The 24,248-nt window shown below is 47.3% G+C and overlaps 1 protein-coding gene across 2 annotated transcripts in view; it reads right to left on the minus strand.

The window, feature by feature from the left end:
* The window catches only part of SEMA4F (ssemaphorin 4F), a 180,725-nt gene that overhangs the window by 43,256 nt on the left and 113,221 nt on the right, over positions 1-24,248 (minus strand). For both annotated transcript variants that reach the window (XM_030547104.1, XM_030547105.1), the window contains exons 7-8: positions 23,649-23,791; positions 13,163-13,338 (exon numbers count right to left, since the gene is read on the minus strand). In XM_030547104.1, coding sequence (XP_030402964.1) covers positions 13,163-13,338; positions 23,649-23,791 — 319 coding nt within the window. The remainder of the gene's footprint in view (positions 1-13,162; positions 13,339-23,648; positions 23,792-24,248) is intronic.

Below are 24,248 nucleotides of genomic sequence, written 5' to 3' on the forward strand. Positions count from 1 at the left end.
GGGATACCAGGAGGAAGCATGAGCAGGAGAGAGTGCAAGATGGGAGGACTCCTGTCTCAGACTGAGAAAGCGGGACAATCAGCGAGTTATCTTAAGTGCCTGTACACAAATGCAAGAAGCATGGGAAACAAGCAGGGAGAACTGGAAGTCTTGGCACAGTCAAGGAACTATGATGTGATTGGAATAACAGAGACTTGGTGGGATAACTCACATGACTGGAGTACTGTCATGGATGGCTATAAACTGTTGAGGAAGGACAGGTAGGGCAGAAAAGATTGGGGAGTTGTATTGTATATAAGAGAGCAGTATGACTGCTCAGAGCTCCGATATGAAACTGCAGAAAAACCTGAGAGTCTCTGGATTAAGTTTAGAAGTGTGAGCAACAAGGGTGATGTCGTGGTGGGAGTCTGCTATAGACCACCAGATCAGGGGGATGAGGTGGACGAGGCTTTCTTCCGGCAACTAGCAGAAGTTACTAGATCGCAGGCCCTCATTCTCATGGGAGACTTTAATCACCCTGATGTCTGCTGGGAGAGCAATACAGCGGTGCACAGACAATCCTGGAAGTTTTTGGAAAGTGTTGGGGACAATTTCCTGGTGCAAATGCTGGAGGAACCAACTAGGGGCAGAGCTCTTCTTGACCTGCTGCTTACAAACAGAGAAGAGTTAGCAGGGGAAGCAAAAGTAGATGGGAACCTGGGAGGCAGTGACCATGAGATGGTCGAGTTTAGGATCCTGACAAAAGGAAGAAAGGAGCACAGCAGAATACAGATCCTGGACTGCAGAAAAGCAGACTTTGACTCCCTCAGGGAGCTGATGGGCAGGATCCCCTGGGAAAATAACATGAGGGGGAAAGGAGTCCAGGAGAGCTGGCTGTATTTTAAAGAATCCTTCTTGAAGTTGCAGGAAAAAACCATCCCGATGTGTAGAAATATGGCAGGCGACCAGTTTGGCTTAATAGTGAAATCCTTGCTGATCTTAAACGCAAAAAAAGAAGCTTACAAGAAGTGGAAGATTGGACAAATGACCAGGGAGAAGTATAAAAATATTGCTTGGGCATGCAGGAGTGAAATCAGGAAGGCCAAATCACACTTGGAGTTGCACCTAGCAAGAGATGTTAAAAGTAACAAGAAGGGTTTCTTCAGGTATGTTAGCAAGAAGAAGAAAGTCAAGGAAACTATGGGCCCCTTACTGAATGAGGGAGGCAACCTAGTGACCGAGGATGTGGAAAAAGCGAATGTACTCAATGCTTTTTTTGCCTCTGTCTTCACAAACAAGGTCAGCTCCCAGACTGCTGCACTGGGCAGCACAGTATGGGGAGAAGGTGACCAGCCCTCTGTGGAGAAAGAAGGGGTTCAGGACTATTTAGAAAAACTGGACGAGCATAAGTTTATGGGGCCGGATGCGCTGCGTCCGAGGGTGCTAAAGGAGTTGGCGGATGTGATTGCAGAGCCATTGGCCATTATCTTTGAAAACTCATGGCGAACAGAGGTGGTTCCAGATGACTGGAAAAAGGCTACTGCAGTGCCCATCTTTAAAAAAAAGGGAAGGAGGAGGATCCGGGGAACTACAGGCCAGTCAGCCTCACCTCAGTCTCTGGAAAAATCATGGAGCAGGTCCTATAGGAATCAATTCTGAAGCACTTAGAGGAGAAGAAAGTGATCAGGAACAGTCAGCATGAATTCACCAAGGGCAAGTCATGCCTGACTAACCTAATTGCCTTCTATGATGAGATAACTGGCTCTGTGGATGAGGGGAAAGCCGTGGATGTGCTATTCCTTGACTTTAGCAAAGCTTTTGATACAGTCTCCCACAGCATTCTTGTCAGCAAGTTAAAGAAGTATGGGCTGGACGATTGGACTATAAGGTGGATAGAAAGCTGGCTAGATCGTCGGGCTCAGTGGGTAGTGATCAATGGCTTCATGTCTAGTTGGCAGCCAGTTTCAAGTGGAGTGCCCCAAGGGTCGGTCTCGGGACCAGTTTTGTTCAATATCTTCATTAATGATCTGGAGGATGGTGTGGACTGCACTCTCAGCAAGTTTGCAGATGACACTGAACTTGGAGGAGTGGTAGATACGCTGGAGGGTGGGGCTAGAATACAAAGGGACCTAGACAAATTAGAGGCTTGGGCCAAAAGAAACCTGATGAGGTTCAACAAGAACAAGTGCAGAGTCCTGCACTTAGGACGGAAGAATCCCATGCACTGTTACAGACTAGGGACTGAATGGTTAGGAAGCAGTTCTGCAGAAAAGGACCTATGGGTTACAGTAGACCAGAAGCTGGATGTGACTCAACAGTGTGCCCTTATTGCCAAGAAGGCTAATGGCATTTGGGGCTGTATAAGTAGGGGCATTGCCAGCAGATCGAGGGACATGATCATTCCCCTCTATCTGACATTGGTGAGGCCTCATCTAGAGTACGGTGTCCAGTTTTGGGCCCCACACTACAAGAAGGATGTGGAAAAATTGGAAAGAGTCCAGCGGAGGGCAGCAAAATTGATTAGGGGGTGAAGCACATGACTTATGAGGAGAAGCTGAGGGAACTGGGATTGTTTAGTCTGCTGAAGAGAAGAATGAGGGGGGATTTGATAGCTGCTTTCAACTACCTGAATGGGGGTTCCAAAGAGGATGGATCTAGACTGTTCTCAGTGGTACTCGACGACAGAACAAGGAGTAATGGTCTCAAGTTGCAGTGTGGGAAGTTTAGGCTGGATATTAGGAAAAACTTTTTCACTCAGAGAGTGGTGAAACACTGGAATGGGTTACCTTGGAAGGTGGTGGAATCTCCTTCCTTAGAGATTTTTAAGGTCAGGCTTGACAAAGCTCTGGCTGGGATGATTTATTTGGGAATTGGTCCTGCTTTGAGCAGGAGGTTGGACTAGATGACTTCCTGAGGTCCCTTCCAACCCTGATATTCTATGATTCTAGTTGAAAGCAGCTATCATATCCCCCCTCATTCCTCTCTTCTGCAGACTAAACAAACCCAGTTCCCTCAGCATCACCTCATAAGTCATGTGCTCCAGCCCCCTAATCATTTTTGTTGCCCTCCGCTGGGCTTCTTGGCAGCAAGGGCACACTGTTGATATTAGAACTAATTTTTAAACAATCAATTTTTAAGCACCCAGAGGATATAGCTAACATGAATATGTCAAGCAATTTGTCACGTAACTTCCTTTAACAGCATTAGTGCCCTAGTGCAGTGGCTCTCAAATTTTTGTACTGGTGACCCCTTTCATATACCAAGCCTCTGAGTGTGATCCCCCTATAAATTAAAAACACTTTTAAATATATTTAACACCATTACAAATGCTGGAGGCAATGCAGGGTTTGAGGTGCAGCTTGCAACCCCCCATGTAATAACCTTGTGACCCCCTGAGGAGTCCTGATCCCCAGTTTGACAACCCCATTCTCAAAAGCTAACTAGGGAAATGTGTTGTAGAAGAAATTACTACAGTAACTCCTCACTTAAATAACGTTGTTTTGTTGTTACATTGCAGATCAATTAGAGAACATGCGTTTAAAGTTGCGCAATGCTCCCGTATAACGCTGTTTGGCAGCCACCTGCTTTGTCCGCTGCTTGCAGAAAGAGCAGCCCATTGGAGCTAGCTGGTAGGGGCTTGGAACCAGGGTGGACCGGCAGCTCCCCATCAGCTCCCCTAAGTTCCCTGCGTGGCAGCTGCCCAACAGGCTATCGATTGCCATCAGTTCAGCTGTCCCTCCCTCCACTGCCCTGTGCTGCTCCTGCCCTGTGCCTTGGAGCTGCTCCCAGGAGCCTCCCGCTTGCTGTGTGGGGAGGAGGGGGGAAGGGGAAGAAGGGGGCTGATGTCAGGGTGTCTCTCTCCCCCCTGCTCCTGCCCCACATTTACCCCATCTCCATAGAGCGGGATGGGGGGAGGAACACGACAGGGCTCAGGATGGAGGGAGCTTGCTCACAGCAGCTGCTGTCTCAACTTGCTGATCTACTTAAAAGGCAGTGTACTTAGACTGGGGTCAGTGTACTTAAAGGGGCAATGTGCATCTCCCTCTCTCTCTGTCACACGGTGTGTGTTTCTGTCTACCATGCTGTCTCCCCCCCCTCCATTTATGCTGCCTTGTAGAGTGTGAGGCTACATTAACAACGTGTTAACCTTTGAGGGCTCAGCCGAGTGCTAGTTCATCATGTAGCAGTAAGGCATTCCTTGAGAAATATCCTACCCTCTTCCACCTTCTGACTCCACCTCAACCAAGCTTCATAATCATCATTGCTGTGAACAGTATTAAATTGTTTAAAACTTATACTGTGTATAAATATATATAATATAGTCTTTTGTCTGGTGAAAAACATTTCCCTGGTATCTAACTCTCCCCCACCCCCCGGCCGCATTTACATTAATTCTTATGGGAAAATTGGATTCGCTTAACATCATTTCGCTTAAAGTTGCACTTTTCAGGAACATAACTACAACGTTAAGAGAGGAGTTTGAAAGACCAAACTCAAAGAATAGTTATCAATGGTTTACTGTCAAACTGAGAGGACATATCTAGTGGGTTCTCACAGAGATCTGGTACTACTGAATATTTTCATCAATTACATCAGTAATGGAGTGGAGACTATGCTCATACAATTTGTGGATGACACAAAGCTGGGAGGGGTTGCCAGTGCAAAGTACTACACTTAAGAAAGAAAAATTAAAAAGATGGTTACTCACCTTTGTAACTGTTGTTTTTCGAGATGTGTTGCTCATATCCATTCCAATTAGGGACCATATCCATTCCAATTAGGTGTGCGCGCGCCACGTGCACGTTCGGAGATTTTTTTTTTTTTACCCTAGCAACACCCGGTGGATCGGCTGGGCGCCCCCTGGCATGGCGTCGCTATGGCACCGAATATATACCCCTGCCGACCCGTCCGCTCCTCAGCTCCTTCTTGCCAGCTACTCTGACAGTGGGGAAGGAGGGCGGGTTTTGGAATGGATATGAGCAACACATCTCGAAGAACAACAGTTACAAAGGTGAGTAACCGTCTTTTCTTCTTCAAGTGCTTGCTCCTATCCATTCCAATTAGGTGAATCCCAAGCCTTACCTAGGCGGTGGGGTCGGAGTGAGAAACTGCAGAATGCAAAACTGCTAAGCCAAAGGCTGCATCGTCTCTGGATTGTTGCACCAGGGCATAATGGGAAGCAAAGGTGTGTACCGAAGACCACGTAGCAGCCCGACAAAGCTCCTGAATAGGTACTTGGGCTAAGAAGGCAGTCGACGAGGCCTGGGCCCTGGTAGAATGTGCGGTAGTATGACCGGGAGAGGTATGCGCTAGATCATAGCAAGTCCGGATGCACGCTGTTACCCAGGACGAAATCCTCTGAGAAGAGACGGGCTGGCCTTTCATCCAGTCCGCCACTGCAACAAAGAGTTGGGCGTTTTGCGGAAGGGTCTCGTATGGTCAATATAGAAGGTGAGCGCCCTATGGACGTCAAGCGAATGTAACTGCTGCTCCGTACGAGATGTATGCGGTTTGGGGAAGAAGACTGGGAGGAATATGTCCTGGTTGAGGTGAAAGGCCGAGACTACTTTCAGGAGGAATGCTGGATGTGGGTGTAGCTGCACCTTGTCTTTGTGGAACACCGTGTACGGTGGGTCCACCATCAGAGCCTGAAGCTCAGAGACTGTCCTAGCCGATGTAATGGCCACAAGGAAGGCTGTTTTCCATGATAAGTATAGGAGTGAGCAGGTTGCTAATGGCTCGAACGGGGGGGACATAAGTCTGGTCAGGACTAAACTGAGGTCCCAGGAAGGGGCGGGGCGACGTACTAGAGGGTATAGACGCTCCAGGCCTTTGAGGAACCTTGAGTCCATAGGGTGGGAGAAGACGGAGTAAGCTCCTTCTCCAGGGTGGAAAGTAGAAATAGCCGCCAAGTGCACTCGCAAAGATGAGATAGCGAGGCCTTGCTGATTAAGATACCAGAGGTAGTCCAAAATAGTGGGGATGGGAACCTCTGTAGGTGTGACATTTCGCATTTGGCACCAGCAAGAAAACCGCTTCCACTTGGCTAAGTAAGTAGACCGAGTAGAAGATTTCCTGCTACACAGGAGTATCTCTTGCACCAGTGCAGAGCAGCGTAACTCCGATTGGGTTAACCATGCAGGAGCCACGCCGTTAGATGGAGGGATTGCAGGTCTGCGTGGAGAAGCCTGCCGTGGTCCTGCGTTATCAGATCCTGATGAAGGGGCAGGGGGATCGGGTTGGCTATCGAGTGGTCCAGCAACGTGGTATACCAGTGTTGTCGGGGCCATGCAGGGGCAATCAGGATCAGTCGAGCCCTGTCCCTGCAAAGCTTTACGAGAACCCTGTGCACCATCGGGAAAGGCGTAAATCAGGTGGTTCGCCCAAGAGATTAGGAAGGTGTCTGATATTGAGCCCGGGGCGAGACCCTGGAAGGAGCAGAACCTCTGACACTTCCTGTTGTTGCGGGAAGCGAAGAGGTCTATGTGGGGAAAGCCCCACTTCTGGAAGATGGAATGTGCAATGTCCGGGCGAAGTGACCACTCGTGGGAGAGAAAGGATCTGCTGAGATGGTGTGCCAGAGTGTTCCGGACCCCTGGGAGGAAAGATGCTACACGGTCTATGGAGTGGGCTATACGAAACTCCCACAGTTGGATCGCCTCCTGACAAAGGGGGGAGGATCGAGTCCCTCCCTGCTTGTTTATGTAGTGCATTGCTGTTGTGTTGTCCATGAGTACTAGAACACAACTGCCCTGCAGATGATGTTGGAACGTCTGGCAGGCGAGGCGAACTGCTCTCAGCTCCCAGACGTTTATGTGCAACGCCAGCTCTTGAGAAGACCAGAGACCTTGCGTGCGACGATGGCCTAGGTGTGCTCCCCAGCCAAGAGATGACGCATCCGTCGTTAGGGATACTGAGGGCTGTCTCGGTTGGAACGGCATTCCTGCACACACCAGGGCAGATGTTAGCCACCAGTTGAGGGAGCCTAAGATGCTCTGAGGAACAGTGACGACCATGTCTATGGCATTCCTGCCTGGACGGTAAACTGAGGCGAGTCAGGTTTGAAGGGGACGCAGGCGTAATTTGGCGTGCTTGGTTACAAAAGTGCACGCGGCCATGTGACCGAGAAGAGTGAGGCAGGTGCGGGCCGAGGTCATCGGAAAAATTCGGAGGCTTTCTATGACCGAGGCTATTGCCTGAAAGCGGGACAGTGGAAGGCAGGCTGTTACGAGTTTTGAGTCTAGCACGGCCCCAATGAATTCTATTCTTTGAATGGGCACTAGAGTAGACTTCTCTAGATTGATCATCAGGCCCAACGCTCGAATAGGTCCGTGATGACGGCAACATGCCTGGTAACTTGGGCTTCGGAGGTCCCGCGAATAAGCCAGTCGTCTAGGTAAGGAAAGACGTGTACTCATTAACGACGGAGGAAGGCGGCCACTACAGCCATGCACTTTGTGAATACGCGTGGGGCGGTGGAGAGGCCAAACGGAAGGATCGCAAATTGAAAATGTTGATAGTGCACCTTAAACCATAGGTACCGTCTGTGCAGAGGGTAAATGGTGATGTGAAAGTATGCGTCCTTCATGTCGAGAGCAGTGAACCAGTCTCCGGGATCCAAGGATGGGATGATGGTCCCCAGGGACACCATGCGGAACATCAACTTTTTAGAAAGACGTTGAGACTGCGCAGGTCCAAGATAGGTCGAAGACCTCCTTTCACCTTGGGGATTAGGAAATATCAGGAGTAAAATCCCTTGCCCCTGAACTCCTCCGGCACCTCCTCTATAGCTCTGATAGAGAGGAGCGTACGAACCTCTTGCCAGAGGAATTGCTCGTGAGAGGGGTCCCTGAAGAGGGACGGGGAGGGAGGGTGGGAAGGAGGGGGTGAAATAAATTGGAGTGGTATCCAGACTCCACCATGCGTAGGACCCAACGATCTGAGGTTTATTGGGCCCACGCAGGAAGGAAGGAGGAAAGGTGGTTGGAAAACTGGAGGGGATCTTGGGGAAGGACTGGTGCTCTGCTCTTGGGCGCACCTTCAAAAGTTCGGTTTTGGTCCCGCTGATGGTTTGGCGGAACCGTTATTCTGGCTCCCTTGGGAACCCGATTGCGTCTGCGGTTCCCGTGACCACGCCTCCTGCTAAAATCTTGTCGTGGTCTGCGTGGTGGGTAAGGGCGCTGAGGTTGGGTACGGAAGGACCTCCGTTGGGTTTGCAGGGTATGCATCCCGAGGGAACGCATGATGACGTGATTGTCTTTGAGACTCTGGAGTCTAGAGTCCGTTTTCTGAGAGAAAAGGCCCTGTCCCTCAAACGGAAGGTCCTGAATAGTGTGTTGCAGTTCAGGAGGTAGACCTGAGACCTGTAACCACGATATTCTCCGCATCGTAATCCCTGAGGCCACAGTTCTGGCCGCCGAGTCAGCAGCATCGAGGGAGGCTTGCAGGGAAGTTCGTGCTTTCTTCTCTTCCTCCAGAAGGGCTTTAAATTCCGGGCGGGAGTCCTGTGGGACCAGTTCAGCAAACTTACTCACCGATTGCCAGGTATTATAATTATATCTGCTGAGCAGGGCCTGTTGGTTGTCTACCCGTAGCTGGAGGCCCCTGGAGGAGTAGACTTTACGCCCCAGCAGATCCATCCATCTAGCCTCCTGCGATTTTGGGGCAGGGGCTTGCTGTCCATGGCACTCTCGCTCATTCATGGATTGAATGATCAGAGAGCATGGAGGAGGATGGGTATATAAGTATTTGTACCCTTTAGAGGGTACCATGTATTTCCTTTCCATGCCTCTGGCCGTAGGAGGGATAGACGCCGGAGATTGCCAAATGGTGTCCGCTTTGGCTTGGATGGAACGGATGAATGGCAGAGCCATGCGAGTTGGGGCATCTGCTGAGAGTATGTCAATGACCGGGTCTTCCACTTCCGGACCCTCCTCCATCTGGATGTTGATATTTAGGGCGACTCGCCGAAGAAGGTCCTGGTGGGCTCGGAGGTCGATCGGGGGTGGGCCCGATGACAAAGTGCCACTACTGCCTCGTCCAGTGAAGAGGAGGACAACAGACCCGGCACGGTTGGCTCATCTAGTAACTCCGGTTCTGGAGGAGCATCAGGGTCCGGGAGCACATGAGGGTCTGGCGCCAGAGCCGACTCATCTGTACCCATTGGAGGAAGGCGGCTAACAGTGGCCTCTGGTGCACAATGTTTCGACGGGACGGAATGAGGTGGAACCATGTGTTCGCCTTGGGCCTGGTGATATGCCCAAGGCGTCCAGAAGGACCACTGAGGTGCTTGTTCCGAGACCTGAGCCTCCTGGGGGACACGGCTCTGCATTTCTGAGTCCCCATATGTGGTGCTATCCGCGTGTGAAGACTGAGATGGGTGCCGTGATGGCCATGGCAGAGCAGAGAGTGCATGAGAAGCCCTGTGAGCATGGTACCGGATGTCGTGCCGTGCCAGAGAGTGGTACCGGGAGTCGTACCGGTGCCAAGAGTTTGACCAGGACCTGCGACCGGTACAGTGCCAGGAGGTCGACCGGGATCGTGAGGCTCTATGGTGAGAGCGGCTGCGGCACAAACGGTGCCGGGAGCTGGACTGCCGTCTGGAGTACCGGTCCGGAGAGCGGGACCTTGAGTGGTGCCGCGAGTACGACTGGTACCGAGAAGGAGAATGTTACTGGGACTGCGAGCGGCATCTAGATAGGGATTGGTGACGAGATCGGGAACGCTGTCGAGACCTCAATCTGGAGTGGTGCCTGCCTGCGGCGTCGATGGAAGGTGGCCTGACGAGGGCAGGCTTCCCTGTTGACGCAATAACCCGCACCGGCGGTGCTGGGTGTTGAGGCAGGGAGGGCTCCGTCAGGGCAATCAGTTCCCTCACCGTCAAAAAGGTCTCTGGCGTGGTGGGAACAATAAACTCTACAGAGGCGTGTACCAGGGAGCTATCCTGCACCGGACTTGACGGCTCTTGCATGGCCGGAATCAATGGTGCCGAACCTGCCGATGCCGCGGCAGTTGTTGGTGCCGGGCAACTCGGCTTTGGCTGGTGCTCAGACTGCGGTGCAGATATCGGAGCCGCAGGAGCTTTAACCTTTTTGGCACGCGGGGAGAGGGAGCGGTGCTGGGCTGGCTTCTGTGCCGGTGATGGCTGGTGCCGGGGCATCTTGGCGGTGCCGGCACTCTCTGGTGCCGATGGGGCACTTCTCCCTGGCGCGGACTGTGAGGTACTCGGTGCCAAAGATGGAGGGGTGAGGGCCGCCTCCATTAGGAGCTGCTTAAGACAAAAGTCCCGCTCCTTTTAAGTCCGCGGCTTAAATGATTTGCAAATCCGGCACTTATCTTTGAGATGGGATTCCCCTAGGCACTTTAGGCAGGAGTCGTGGGGGTCTCCCATTGGCATCGGCCGCCAGCAGGCCGAGCACGGTTTGAAGCCCGGTGAACCAGGCATGAGCCTGGGCACCGGGAGAGGGGAAGGGCTAATCCCCAACCCTCTGAACTATAAACACTAACTACGTTAACAAAAGGTTATGAAAAGTATTAATTACAACTATGAACTATAAAACTATATACACAATAAGAACTAGAAGGAGTGAATAGCTAGGGAAGTGGAGATCAGCTGAGCCGCACTCCACTGTTCCAACGACCGACACGGGCGGTAAGAAGGAACTGAGGAGCGGATGGGTCGGCAGGGGTATATATTCAGTGCCATAGCGGCGCCACACCAGGGGGTGCCCAGCCGACCCGCCGGGTGTTGCTAGGGTAAAAAAAAAATCTCCGACAAACGTGCATGCGGCACGCACACACCTAATTGGAATGGATATGAGCAAGCACTCGAAGAAGAATACACAAATACATATAAATGCACAGCTACAAAACAAGGTAAGCAGTAGTACTGCAGAAAAGGATTTGAGGGTTATAGTGGATCATAAATTGAATCTGAGCCAAAAATGTGATGCAGCTGAGAAAAAGACTAATATTCTGGGGTGTACTGACAGGAGTGTCATATGTCAGACACAGGAGATACATATCCTGCTCTGCTTGGCACTGGTGGGGTCTGAGCTGGAGTACTGTGTCACATATGTTAAGGGCTGTTATAAATTGTTCTCCAAATCCATTGAAGGTGAGACAAAAAGTAATCTGCACCAAGGGAGATTTAGGTTTGATTTTGGGAAAAGCTTTCTAACTCTAAGGGGAGTTAAGCTCTGGAACAGGCTGCCAAGGGAGGGCTTGGAATCCGCACTACTGGAAGTTTTTAAGAACAAGTTAAACAAACACCTGCCAGGGATGATCTAGGCACAGCTGGTCTGGCCCCTAGTAAGGGGCTGAACTAGATGACTTTGCAAGGTGCCTTCCAGCCTGTCATAAACAGATAGTAGGAGTTAATAGAACAGAAGTACTTTATATCTCTTTTGCTTGTAAAGGATTAACAAAATCAGTGAGCCTGGCTGTCACCTGACCAGAGGACCAATCAGGGGACAGGATACTTTCAAATCTTGAGGGAGGGAAGTTTTTGTGTGGGCTGTTAGTTTTTGGTTGTTGTTCACTCTGGGTTCTCAGAAGGACTGGACGTGCAACCAGATTTCTCTCCAATCTCTCCGATACAGGCTCTTATAAGATCAGAATAGTGAGTATTAGATAGATAAGGCGAGCTAAGCTTATGTTTGTTTTCTTTATTTGCAAATGTGTATTTGGCTGGGAGGAGTTCAAATTGGTATTTTGCTGAAAGGATTTTAATTTGTACTTGAATACTTAGGCTGGGAGGGTATTCCCAGTGTCTATAGCTGAAAGACCCTGTAACATATTCCATCTTAAATTTACAAAGATAATTTTTACTGTTTTTTTTCTTCTTTAATTAAAAAGCTTTTCTTGTTTAAGAACCTGATTGTTTTTTTATTCTGGTGAGACCCCAGGGGACGGGGTCTGGATTCACCCGGGAATTGGTGGGGAGAAAAGAGGGAAGGGGAAAAGAGAGGTTAATTTTCTCTCTGTGTTAGGATTACCTTCTCTCTCAGGAAGAATCTGGGAGGGGGAGAGAGAAGGAGGGGGGAAGGTGGATTTTCCCCTCTGTTTAAGATTCAAGGAGTTTGAATCACAGTGATCTTCCAGGGTAATCCAGGGAGGAGAAGCCTGAAAGAGGCAATGGTGAGGGAAAGGGTTTACTTTCCTTGTGTTAAGATCCAGAGGGTCTGGGTCTTGGGGTTCCTCGGGCAAGGTTTTGTGGGGACCAGAGTGTAGCAGGCACTGGAATTCCTGGTTGGTGGCAGCGCTACACGTTCTAGGCTGGTAATTAAGCTTAGAGGAATTCATGCTGGTACCCCATCTTTTGGACTCTAAGGTTCAGAGTGGGGAATTATACCATGACACAGCATGACATTTTTATGATTCTATGATATCAGAATAACCTCTTGTATTGCGGAGAGATGATTGGGGGGGGGGAGTTAGGAAAAAAGGAAACCAATGAAAAGTTTTGGATTTTGGTAAAGGGGAGGCGTTGTTTTTATGAAGCCTACAAGGAGAGGAAACCTAACTAAACTAACTCTACCTACTCTAATACTAATTATAGACATTAGTAAGGTAATAGTTAAGTCGCACAAAGCAAGGTAATGGACACTGCAGGGATTCTGTCTCACAACCATGGGCTTTAATGAACTGAGCAGTGGCTGATCCCGCTCAACCTTATAGGCCTTCATTTACTGGGGGGAAATGTAAGGACATCAGAGTGCAGGCCTGGCTCCAATGGACACTGCTATTGCACACATGGGCCACGTGTGTGTCAAGCATGGAATCTGTGTGGACAGTCACTCAGAGAGAAACCGAAGTTCTCCAAAACACAGTGTTTCCAGATTTAAAATGATCTGGGCAACACACAAGATGAACAGTCGTAACTAGGAGTGAAGAGAATAAAAGCAGTCAATGGACTAAAAGACCAGGATTCTCCCACCTGCTCTTTAGCACCTGTAAGGAAGCGAGAAGTTGTGAGGATTTTTCCTCCTTATTCTATCCTTGTACAGAGCATTGCATTGCTTGAGACGATATACACTTGGCTCTGCTGGCAGAGATGTCCACAGGGACTCAGACTTGGTGTGCAGAGCACAGTCATATCACGAGACTCAGGATCACTCCCCTTTGCATACCAAGTCCACTTTTCATTCAATGAGCACCTGCCGGAGCCAGGAAAGGCACCCACCTCTGGGCTGAGAAGATACCATAGAACACTGCAGAAGTCCCGTTTACAGAGTGCAAGGTAAATACATCCTTCAGTAGATTGAAGTTGGTTCCACTCTCTGGATCCAAGCAAACCAGCTGGGTCTTTAGGAAAGTTGTCCACCGCTTCTGCAGGGTCTTCAGGCCTCCCAAGTCCCCCTAGAGAGAGAGAAAAAAGGAGACATTTACCCTCAGAAAAAAAGAGGATTCATTGGCTGCTCACAGCTTCTAGCAAGAGCTTATCTTAACTCATCCAAGCATTTTGGGTATTCTTCTGTTCAAGCATTAGCACTCTGCTTTCACTTGGGGCTTCTATGACCAACAGGTCCATTCCGGCGTCCTCAACACAGAAGAAGACAGCCCCAAGATTAGGGCAGAATATGTACATAAAGTCAGACTGCAAATAAAACAAATTTTTAACCATGAGGGACGTGATGGATTCTCCATCACTGACAAATTTTACATCAAGACTGGTTGTTTTTCTAAAAGATCTATTCTGGGGATTATTTGGAGGAAGTTCTATGATCTGTGTTATACAGGAGATCAGACTAGATGATCACAATGGTCTCTTCTGGCCTTGGAATCTACAAAATATATTGGAATGACAGAGTAGGGAAATGGCACTATATGTGAAAGAAAGCAGAGAGTCATATATAGAGAAAATCTTAAATAAACCAAACTGTACCATAGAATGTATGGATATAAATTCCCTGGTTGAATAATAAGAGTTTAGCAGTAGGAATATACCACCAACAACATAACCAAGATGGTGATGATGATTGTGAAATGCTCTGGGAGAGCACAGAAGCTCCAAAACCAGAAAATCCAGTGGTAATGGAAGATTTCAACTATCCCCATAGTGATTGGGTACATGTCACCTCAGGACAAGATGCAGAGATAAAGTTTCTAGACATCATTAATGACTGCTTCTTGGAGCAGCTAGTCTGGTACCTATAAGGAGGGAGGCAATTCTTCATCTAGTCCTAAGTGGAGCACAGGATCTGGTTTAAGAGGTAAATATAGCTGAAATGCTGGGTAATAGCAACCATAATGTAATTATATTTAACTCCTTTTGGAGCGGAAATACCAAAGAAACCCACCACAGTAGCATTTAACTTCAAAAAGGGGAACAACACAAAAATGAGGTTTGTTAAACAGAAATTAAAGGAATAGTCGCAAGAATAAAATGCCTCCAAGCTTCATGGAACTTTTTAAACATACCATAATAGAGGCTCAATTAAATGTATAGCCAAAATAGAAAATGCAATAAAAAAACAACATGCAGATCAAAAAAATGCCAGCATGGCTAAACAACAGAGTTGAAGAGGTGGTTACAGACAAAAAGGAATCCTTGAAAGGAGCATAAATTCTGGCAAGTCAAGAGTCAAAGGAAAATTTGGCATGCCAAACAAAGGATTTGAACAGCAATTAGCAAAAAGACAAAAACTGACAGCTAGGGTGACCATATATCCCAATTTTATAGAGACAGTCCCGATATGGAGCTTTGTCTTACACAGGAGCCTATTACCTCCCACCCCCATCCCAATTTATCTGGTCATCAAACTGACAGCAAAAATTTTTAAGTACATCAGAAGCAGGAAGCCTGCCAGACTAACTGGCAGTGGGGCCTGTCATGGTATAATTCCCCACTCTGAACCTTAGCGTCCAAAAGATGGGGTACCAGCATGAATTCCTCTAAGCTCAATTACCAGCTTAGTACTTGTAACGCTGCCACCAACCAGGAATTCCAGTGCCTGGTACACTCTGGTCCCCCCAAAATCTTGCCCGGGAATCCCCAAGACCCAGTCCCTCTGGATCTTAACACAAGGAAAGTAAACCCTTTCCCTCATCGTTGCCTCTCCCAGGCTTCCCCTCCCTGAGTTATCCTGGAAGATCACTGTGATTCAAACTCCTTGAATCTTAAAACAGAGGGGAAAATTCACCTTCCCCCCTCCTCCTCTTTCCCCCTCTCAGACTCTCCCTGAGAGAGAAAGTAATCCTAACACAGAGAGAAATTAACCTCTCTCCCCCCCTTCCCTCCTTTCTCCCCACCAATTCCCTGGTGAATCCAGACCCCGTCCCCTGGGATCTCACACCAGAATAAAAAAAAAAAAAATCAGGTTTTTAAACAAGAAAAGCTTTTAATTAAAGAAAGAAAAACAGTAAAAATTATCTTTGTAAATATAAAATGGAATAGGTACAGGGTCTTTCAGCTATAGACACTGGGAATACCCTCCCAGCCTAAGTATACAAGTACAAATTAAAATCTTTTCAGCAAAATACCAATTTGAACTCCTCCCAGCCAAATACACATTTGCAAATAAAGAAAACAAACATAAGCCTAACTCTCTTTATCTACCTAGTACTCGCTATTCTGAACTTATAAGAGCCTGTATCAGAGAGACTGGAGAGAAACCTGGTTGCACGTCTGATCCCTCTGAGCCCCCAGAGTGAACAACCACCAAAATCTAACAGCACACACATAAACGTCCCTCCTTCAAGATTTGAAAGTATCCTGTTCCCTGATTGGTCCACTGGTCAGGTGACAGCCTGGCTCACTGATCTTGTAAACCCTTTACAGGCAAAAGGGAGATGAAGTACTTCTGTTCTATTAACCCTTGACTATCTGTTTATGACAGGGCCACTGGCTGATTGAAGTGCTAAAGTAGGCTCAAGGAAGATAAGGCCATTGCAGAGAAACTAAATGAATTATTTACATCGGTCTTCACTGCAGAGGATTTGAAGGAGATTCCCACAGCCAGGCTATTTTTGTTAGGTGACAAATCTGGAAAACTGTCCCCGACTGAGGTGTCAATCGAGGTGGGTTTGGAACAAACTGATCAGGAATTCATACAAGAAACTGCAGAACTAATAACCTATTGCTTAAATCAGCTTCTGTTCAGATGACTGGAGAATAGTTAATGTAATGTCGATTTTTTTAAAAGGCTTCAGAGGCGATCCTGGCAATTACAGGCCAGTAAGCCTAACTTCAGTACCAGGCAGATTGATTAAAACTATACCAAAGAACAGAATTATCAGGCTCACAGACAAACATGATACATTGGAGAAGAGTCAACTCAGCCTTCTGGAAAGGGAAATCATTCCTCACCAATCTACTACAATTCTTTGAGTATCAACAAGCACACACACAGGTTGATCCAATTAACACAGTGCACTTGGACCTTCAGAAAAACTCCAACAAGTTCCAACACCAAAGGCTCTTATGCAAAGTAAGCAGTCATGTACTGTTCAACACATTCATAAATGACCTGAAAAAGGAGTGAACAGCGAGGTGGCAAAATCTGCAGATGATACAAGATTACTCAAGATAGTTAAGTCCAAAGCAGACTGGAAAGAGTTACAAAGGGATCCCACAAAGCTGGGTGACTAGGCAACACAATGGCAGATGAAATTCCATGTTGATAAATGTGAAGTAATTCACACTGGAAGACATAATCCCTGCTGCACATACACAATGATGGGGTCTAAATTAGCTGTTATCACTCAAGAAAGCTCTTGGAGTCATTGTGGATAGTTCTCTGAAAACATCCGCTCAGTGTGCAGTGGCAGTCAAAAAAGCTAACAATGTTATTACCTTTCCTAAATCAGAACACATAATGCCACTATATAAATCCATGATATGCCCACACCGTGAATGACCATGCAGTTCTGGTCATCCCATCTCAAAAAAGATATGTTTGAACTGGAAAAAGTGCAGAGAAGGGCAGCAAAACTGATTAAGGGTATGGAATAGCTGCTGTATGAGGAGAGATTAAAAAGACTGGAACTGCTGAGTTTACAAAAGAGATGGCTGGGGAGGGCAGGGGGGTTATGTTAGAGAATGGTGTGGAAAAAGTGAATACAGAAGTGTTATTTACTCCTCCCCATAATACAAGAACCAGGGGTCATCCAAATAAATCAATAGGCAGCAGGTTCAAAACAAAACAAAAGGAGATACTTCTTCACACAATGCACGGTCAACCTGCGGAACACCTTTCCAGGGCATGCTGTGAAGGCCAAAATTATAACAGGATTGAAAAAAGAATGAGAAGTTCATGGAGGACAGGTCCAGCAATGGCTATTAGCGCAGATGGTCATGGATGCAACCTCGTGCTCTGGGTGTCGCTAGCTTCTGCCTGCCAGATAGTGGGAGTGGATGACGGGGGATGGATCACTCAGTAGCACTACTCTGCTCATTCGCTCTGAAGCTCCTGGCACTGGCCACTGTTGGAAGACAAGAAAGCTCGATGGACCATTAGTCTGATTCAGTATGGCTGTTCCTATTGTAAACCACTCTCAACAGGCCAAGATAACAGAAAGAAAGCTTCAATTGGCAGAATACATAACCACCAGAGGCAGTATTAAATTACTGATGAATGATCTTGATTGTAAGCTTGTCAGATATCACAAGCTACCCAAACCAGGCATGGTCTGTGTTACAGCTAACATAGCATGTCAGACAATAGATGAGCATGTGTAGCTGTAGCTGTGTCGGTCCTGGGATATTAGAGATAATTCATACAGACAAACAATAAAAGACAAAAACACCCTGCCACCGGTGGATGAAAACTTTTCACAAAGTGATCACTCTGTATCTGACCTCTTAGTCTTCATCTTCAAAGGAAACCCGCACAACACTTTCAAAATAGACAAGTCTGGGAGCTTAAATTCACTATTTTGCTAGACACTAAAAATCATGTACTGGACAGAGACACTGGATTTATGGGTTATTACAATAATCTGTAACTCACTAACCCCCATCCTCCCATTTTGTGTCAACAGACCACTCTACCTTGAATGGTCCCTTATAATACATGCTAACTTATACTAAACAATCTGTTGCACCTTGCATTTAGCTGTGATGCGGTAAGTACCTTTCCCAGACCTGAAGCAGAGCTAGGCGTGACTCAAAAGCTTGTCTCTCTCACCAACAGAAGCTGGTCCAAAAAAACATATTACCTCACTCACCTTGTCCCTCTAACAGATGAGCACTGAGCTTTGCAATACACAGACAGGCAGACTAACTGATCATGGCATTTACAACGATAACGAAGGTAAAGCCCCACCCAGCACTGCACAGCAAGCTGGACTTAGATTCTGCAGGGGCACACTGGAAGGTTTGCAGTAGCTGCAGATAACAAATGAAGCATTTTTATTAAACATGGATGTGATCAGTAGTCAGTATGGAAACCTGTGTTCTTTATTTGTATATTATTGTAGAGCCTACAGAGCCTTTAGTACTGACAGGTTGACTCCAGCCTCCGATTAGCCCATGATGCCATCCTGCACCACTCACTCATAAATTTTCAAACAAGCACCTTCCGTGCTTTTTCCCATGCTGCCTCTTGAGCGTGGAAGGTGCTCCTCACAAATACAGGGCTGCCTGGGGAGGGGCAGGGGGAAAAGTGGGGCAATTTGCCCCAGACCCTGGGCCCCGCAGGGGCCTTGTGAGCCCTAGCCCAGAAGCAGTCCGGGTCTTTGGCGGCGGGGGCCCCTTCAGTCGCTCCGGTTTTTCAGTGGCATTTCAGCGGTGGGGGGACCTTCAGTGCTGCCGAAGATGTGGAGTGACTGAAGGGCTCCCCTTTGCCAAAATGCCACTGAAAACCCGGGCTGCTGCTAGGTAAGTACAAGCGCTGCAGCTCCCCCACTTTGCCCCGGCTCCCTGAATCCTCTGGGTGGCCCTGCACAAACATCTGCAAAACTAACTCAGTGTTCTCCTTCAAATACCATCTTAAAATTGCTGTGAAGCCAACAAAAATTTGACAAGGTTTAGGCTGCTGGTTCACTGATACCACTGTCTTTTGTGATGACCAATACTGTCTCATTGTTTCCTTGTACTCCGTCTGTATCCATCTGTCATCTCGTCTTGTACTTACATTGTAAGCTCTTTGAGGCAGTGACAGCCTTTTGGGTCTGTATTTTGCACCTAGCACAATGGGCTCTTGGTCCATGACCGGGGCTCCTAGGCACTATGATAATATAAATAATGATAATAAATAAGAGCTGAATCACATGTCAGAACCACGTTGTGTTGGATGCTGCATAGACAGAATGAGAGAGGCACTGTCCCAAAGAGTTCACAAGCTAAGACAAGCAGGAACAGGTGGATATAAGCAGCTAAGGAAGTGGGGGAGGGCATATTGGGGTAACACAGCAGAAAGACACCATTACAGATTAGTTTTTAAATGGTATTCAGCAAGCAATCAACTTTAATGACATTGGAAGACCTTGCCTAGCCCTTCAAGCTGGCTATTTACTATTGATGTCACAGCAGATGTGGGGCTAGGAAAGGGTCATAGAGGAGGACAAGACAGTCTTTATGAACTAGCGCATGGAGGGAAAAGGAACCATGGAGGAAAGCACAGAGATGCTTGTAGGAGACACAGACAAGCAGGATATGGATGGCGGCCCATATGATGGAGAGGAGAAGCCTGCATGGGAGGCAGTGCAGAGGAAGTACAGGCAGGAATGTCTAGGCAAGCAGCATGAGCTGAGGACGGAGATCATGGAGAAGTAAGAGAAGATGAGGCTGAGAGGCAGGAGGGAGAACCAGGAGTTCAAAGGGAGCCCACAAGGCTTACCAGGAGCTGAACACACTCTGTGGGGGCAGCAAGATAGGTTATTTTTGCAGTGGAGTTTTGGACAGAGACGAGAGGTAGATGTGTGTCAGGGAGGCCAGAGAAAAGGAATTTGCTATGGTGGAGGTGTGGATGGCCAAGGCCAGGACCGGAGTTCGGCTGCGTGGATGGAGAGGAGTGGACAGAATCTGGAGATATAGCAGAGCTCAGTTTAGTGACAGACTCTGATCAGGGATGGAAGATGTTCTTTGGCAAAGACAGCAGAGGGGCTCCAAGTCCACACTGACATCCTTGCCCCCAAGCGGTGGCAGGACATATTGTGCTCCTGACAGTGAGCACAAGTGAGGGCCTGGCCATGTACCATCACTGCATATCCCATAGGTTCTTCTGGCAGAACCAGGTTTCCAGTTCTGGTTGTGACAGTGCACCCCATAATGCTTTATGGGAATATGCTTATGAATGTATATATGACATAACCGGAATACGTTTTATGCTACATATGCCATGTAACATATCTCTGTAAAGGTTATGACCTACTCATAGACTCATGGACTGGAAGGGACCTCGAGAGGTCATCGAGTCCAGTCCCCTGCCCTGATGGCAGGACCAAATACTGTCTAGACCATCCCTAAAAGACATTTATCTAACCTACTCTTAAATATCTCCAGAGATGGAGATTCCACAACTTCCCTAGGCAATCTATTCCAGTGTTTAACTACCCTGACAGTTAGGAACTTTTTCCTAATGTCCAACCTAAATCTCCCTTGCTGCAGTTTAAGCCCATTGCTTCTTGTTCTATCATTGGAGGCTAAGGTGAACAAGTTTTCTCCCTCCTCCTGAAAACTGCTATCATGTCCCCTCTCAGTCTTCTCTTTTCCAAACTAAACAAACCCAATTCCTTCAGCCTTCCTTCATAGGTCATGTTCTCAAGACCTTTAATCATTCTTGTTGCTCTTCTCTGGACTCTCTCCAATTTTTCCACATCTTTCTTGAAATGTGATGCCCAGAACTGGACACAATACTCCAGTTGAGGCCTAACCAGCGCAGAGTAAAGCGGAAGAATGACTTCTCGTGTCTTGTTTACAACACAACTGTTAATGCATCCCAGAATCACGTTTGCTTTTTTTGCAACAGTATCACACTGTTGACTCATATTAAGCTTGTGGTCCACTATGACCCCTAGATCTCTTTCTGCCATACTCCTTCCTAGACAGTCTCTTCCCATTCTGTATGTGTGAAACTGATTGTTCCTTCCTAAGTGGAGCACTTTGCATTTATCCTTATTGAACTTCATCCTGTTTACCTCAGACCATTTCTCCAATTTGTCCAGATCATTTTGAATTTTGACCCTGTCCTCCAAAGCAGTTGCAATCCCTCCCAGTTTGGTATCGTCCGCAAACTTAATAAGCGTACTTTCTATGCCAACATCTAAATCGTTGATGAAGATATTGAACAGAGCTGGTCCCAAAACAGACCCCTGCGGAACCCCACTTGTTAGACCTTTCCAGCAGGATCAGGAGCCATTAATAACTACTCTATGAGAACGGTTATCCAGCCAGTTATGCACCCACCTTATAGTAGCCCCATCTAAATTGTACTTTCCTAGTTTATCTATAAGAATATCATGCGAGACCGTATCAAATGCCTTACTAAAGTCTAGGTATATCACATCCACCGCTTCTCCCTTATCCACAAGGCTCGTTATCCTATCAAAGAATGTTATCAGATTAGTTTGACACGATTTGTTCTTAAATATATTCATCCTATTTGTATGCACGTATCATTTTGTATTAAAAATTATGAATATTGGCTATGTACTTGTTTAATTATTTTAAGTAGCCTCTGTGAAGCAGTTGGTCAGGTACGTGAGAAAAGACTATTCTCAGTAAGTGCCTAATCAAGAAACACTTAAGCCAACAATGAAGTTGGAGACGACAATCCACACCTGAGCTTTCCCAGGAATGTGGCTTGGCTGGTAAGGAACTCAGTCATGCATGGACCTGTGACTTGCCCATGTGACTCCAAAACTCCATCTTGGAGCTGAATTCTGGAGGAGGGGGACCACCCACATGAGAAAGTCTATTTAAGCCCCTGAAAACCCCTTCATTTTGTCTTCATCTGGCTCAAGAGGTAGCCTCTCCACACCCAAAGGTTACCTAAAAGAGACTGGAACAAAGGACAGTAACCACAGGGGTGGGAGTGACTGCTGGACCCAGACTAAAAGGAGGCTGGTCTGTAAAGGAAGCTTACTGGAACATCTCTGAGGGTGAGATTTCATCTCTAATCACATTCTTAGTGTATTAAGCATTGACTTGCATGTTTTATTTTATCTTGTCTGGTAATTTACTTTGTTCTGTCTGTCATTACTTGGAACCACTTGAATCCTACTTTTTGTATTTAATAAAATCACTTTTTACTTATTAATTAACCCAGAGTATGTATTAATGCCGGGGGGGCGGAGGAGATGTAAACAGCTGTGCATCTCTCTCTATCAGTGCTATATAGGGAGAACAATTTATGAGTTTACCCTGCATAAGCTTTATACAGGGTAAAACGAATTTATTTGGGGTTTGGACCCCATTGGGAGTATGTCATAACATTTTTTCCCAGATCTGGACCTCAGCGTCCAAAATATGGGTGTTAGCATGAAAACCTCCAAGCTTAGTTATCTGCTTGGACCTGGTATGGCTGCCACCAGCTAGGAATTATACAGTGTCTAGCTCACTGTGGTCTCCCCAAAACCTTCCCTGGGGGACCCCAAGACTCAGATGCCTTGAGTCTTACAACAAAGGGAAATAACCCCCTCCCTTGTTTCCTTGTTACTTCCTCCCAGGCTCCCCTCCCTGGACAACCCTAGGAGATTCCCTGCTTCCAGTCCTGGAAACACAAGTACCGAGAGATCTAATCTCTCCCCCTCACCCAGAGGGTATGCAAAGTCAGGCTTAGTAAATCTAACACAAAGAGATTTTCCCCTTGACTTCTTTCTCCCACCAATTCCCTGGTGAGCTGCAGACTCAATTCCCTGGAGTCTCCACTAAAGAAAAACTCCAACAGGTCTTAAAAAGAAAGCTTTATATAAAAAGAAAGAAAAAAGGACATTAAAAATAGGCTCTGTATCAAGTTGACAATATACAGGGTCAATTGCTTAAAAGAAAAATGAATAAACAGCCTTATCCAAAAAGAATACAATTTAAAACATTCCAGCAACTACACACATGTAAATACAAAAGAAAACAATATAAACCTATTGTCTTACTATCCTTGTACTTACAACTTGGAAACAGAAGATTAGAAAGCCAGGAGATAGAAAAATCACTCTCAGAGCCGAGAGGGCACAGACACAAGACAAAGAACAAAGAACTCACACCCAAAACTTCCCTCCACCCAGATTTGAAAAAGTCTTGTTTCCTGATTGGTCCTCTGGTCATGTGTTTCAGGTTCCCTGTGTTAACCCTTTACAGGTAAAAGAACATTAACCCTTAACTATCTGTTTATGACAGAGCGGGTATCTGAGTGTTGGAGACAGGAACATTTCTTAAGCTGTTTTCAGTTAAGCCTGCAGCTGTTAGGGGATGAGGTTCAGACCTGGGTCTGGGTTTGCAGCAGGCTAGCATGTCTGGCTCAAACCAGGCAGGGCAATGACGTCCTAAGCTGCCAGGGGAAACAGGCTCAGGAGTAGTCTCAGCACATCAGTTGGCAGTTCCCAAGGGGTTTCTGTGATCCAGACCGTCACACTGGTGTCCTGGCCAGATAAGGATAATTATTTTTTATCACCTCCTGAGAGTGGCAGACACCCTGGACTGGCAGGCAGCTTTCACCTTGCACAGGAGCTGCCAGGTGCCTGTGAGGTCATCCCCTCCCTTCTGGACTGTGGAGCCCTGGGGATTGTACCTTGCAGACTCTGGCCACGCGTGGGACCTTCACTTGTTCATAGAAGTCATACTCTCTAGCTGTCTCCGTGAAGAAGAAATAGATTTTGTCGTCCTCTCCACTCTCGCCCCCTCTCAGGAAAGTGGAGCCCACAAAGACTGGGTCTATGGATACAGGTGAGAGACAATCACAACAGGAAATGAACTATCGGAGGTTCAAATGCTGAACAAGGCAGATCGTCCCTGCACCCTCTCTCCCCCACAGGTGACTACCACTGTTCCTGGGCAAAGGGCCAGTATATTGATATCATCCCTACCTGTCCTGGACACTCTCAGGGGCCAAGAGGAGGCAGGATTCACTTGGCATCTTCTCTGTGTATCATCAGCCATTGATGATCTCTAAGACTCCCACCCTGGTCGCCCTCAGAAACATCCATCTCCCCCCTTCTCTTTCTCTGTCCCCAGATCCCTTAAACACTTAGCAAGTGCAACATTTTGGATCCTGGACTTCAGAAAAGCAGACTGACTCCCTCAGGGAACTGATGGGCAGGATCCGCTGGGAGAATAAAGCGAGGGGGAAAGGAATCAAGGAGAGCTGGCTGCATTCTAAAGAAGCCTTATT

This window comes from Gopherus evgoodei, unplaced genomic scaffold (assembly GCF_007399415.2).
Source record: "Gopherus evgoodei ecotype Sinaloan lineage unplaced genomic scaffold, rGopEvg1_v1.p scaffold_52_arrow_ctg1, whole genome shotgun sequence".
In the NCBI taxonomy this organism is placed as follows: Eukaryota; Metazoa; Chordata; order Testudines; family Testudinidae; genus Gopherus; species Gopherus evgoodei.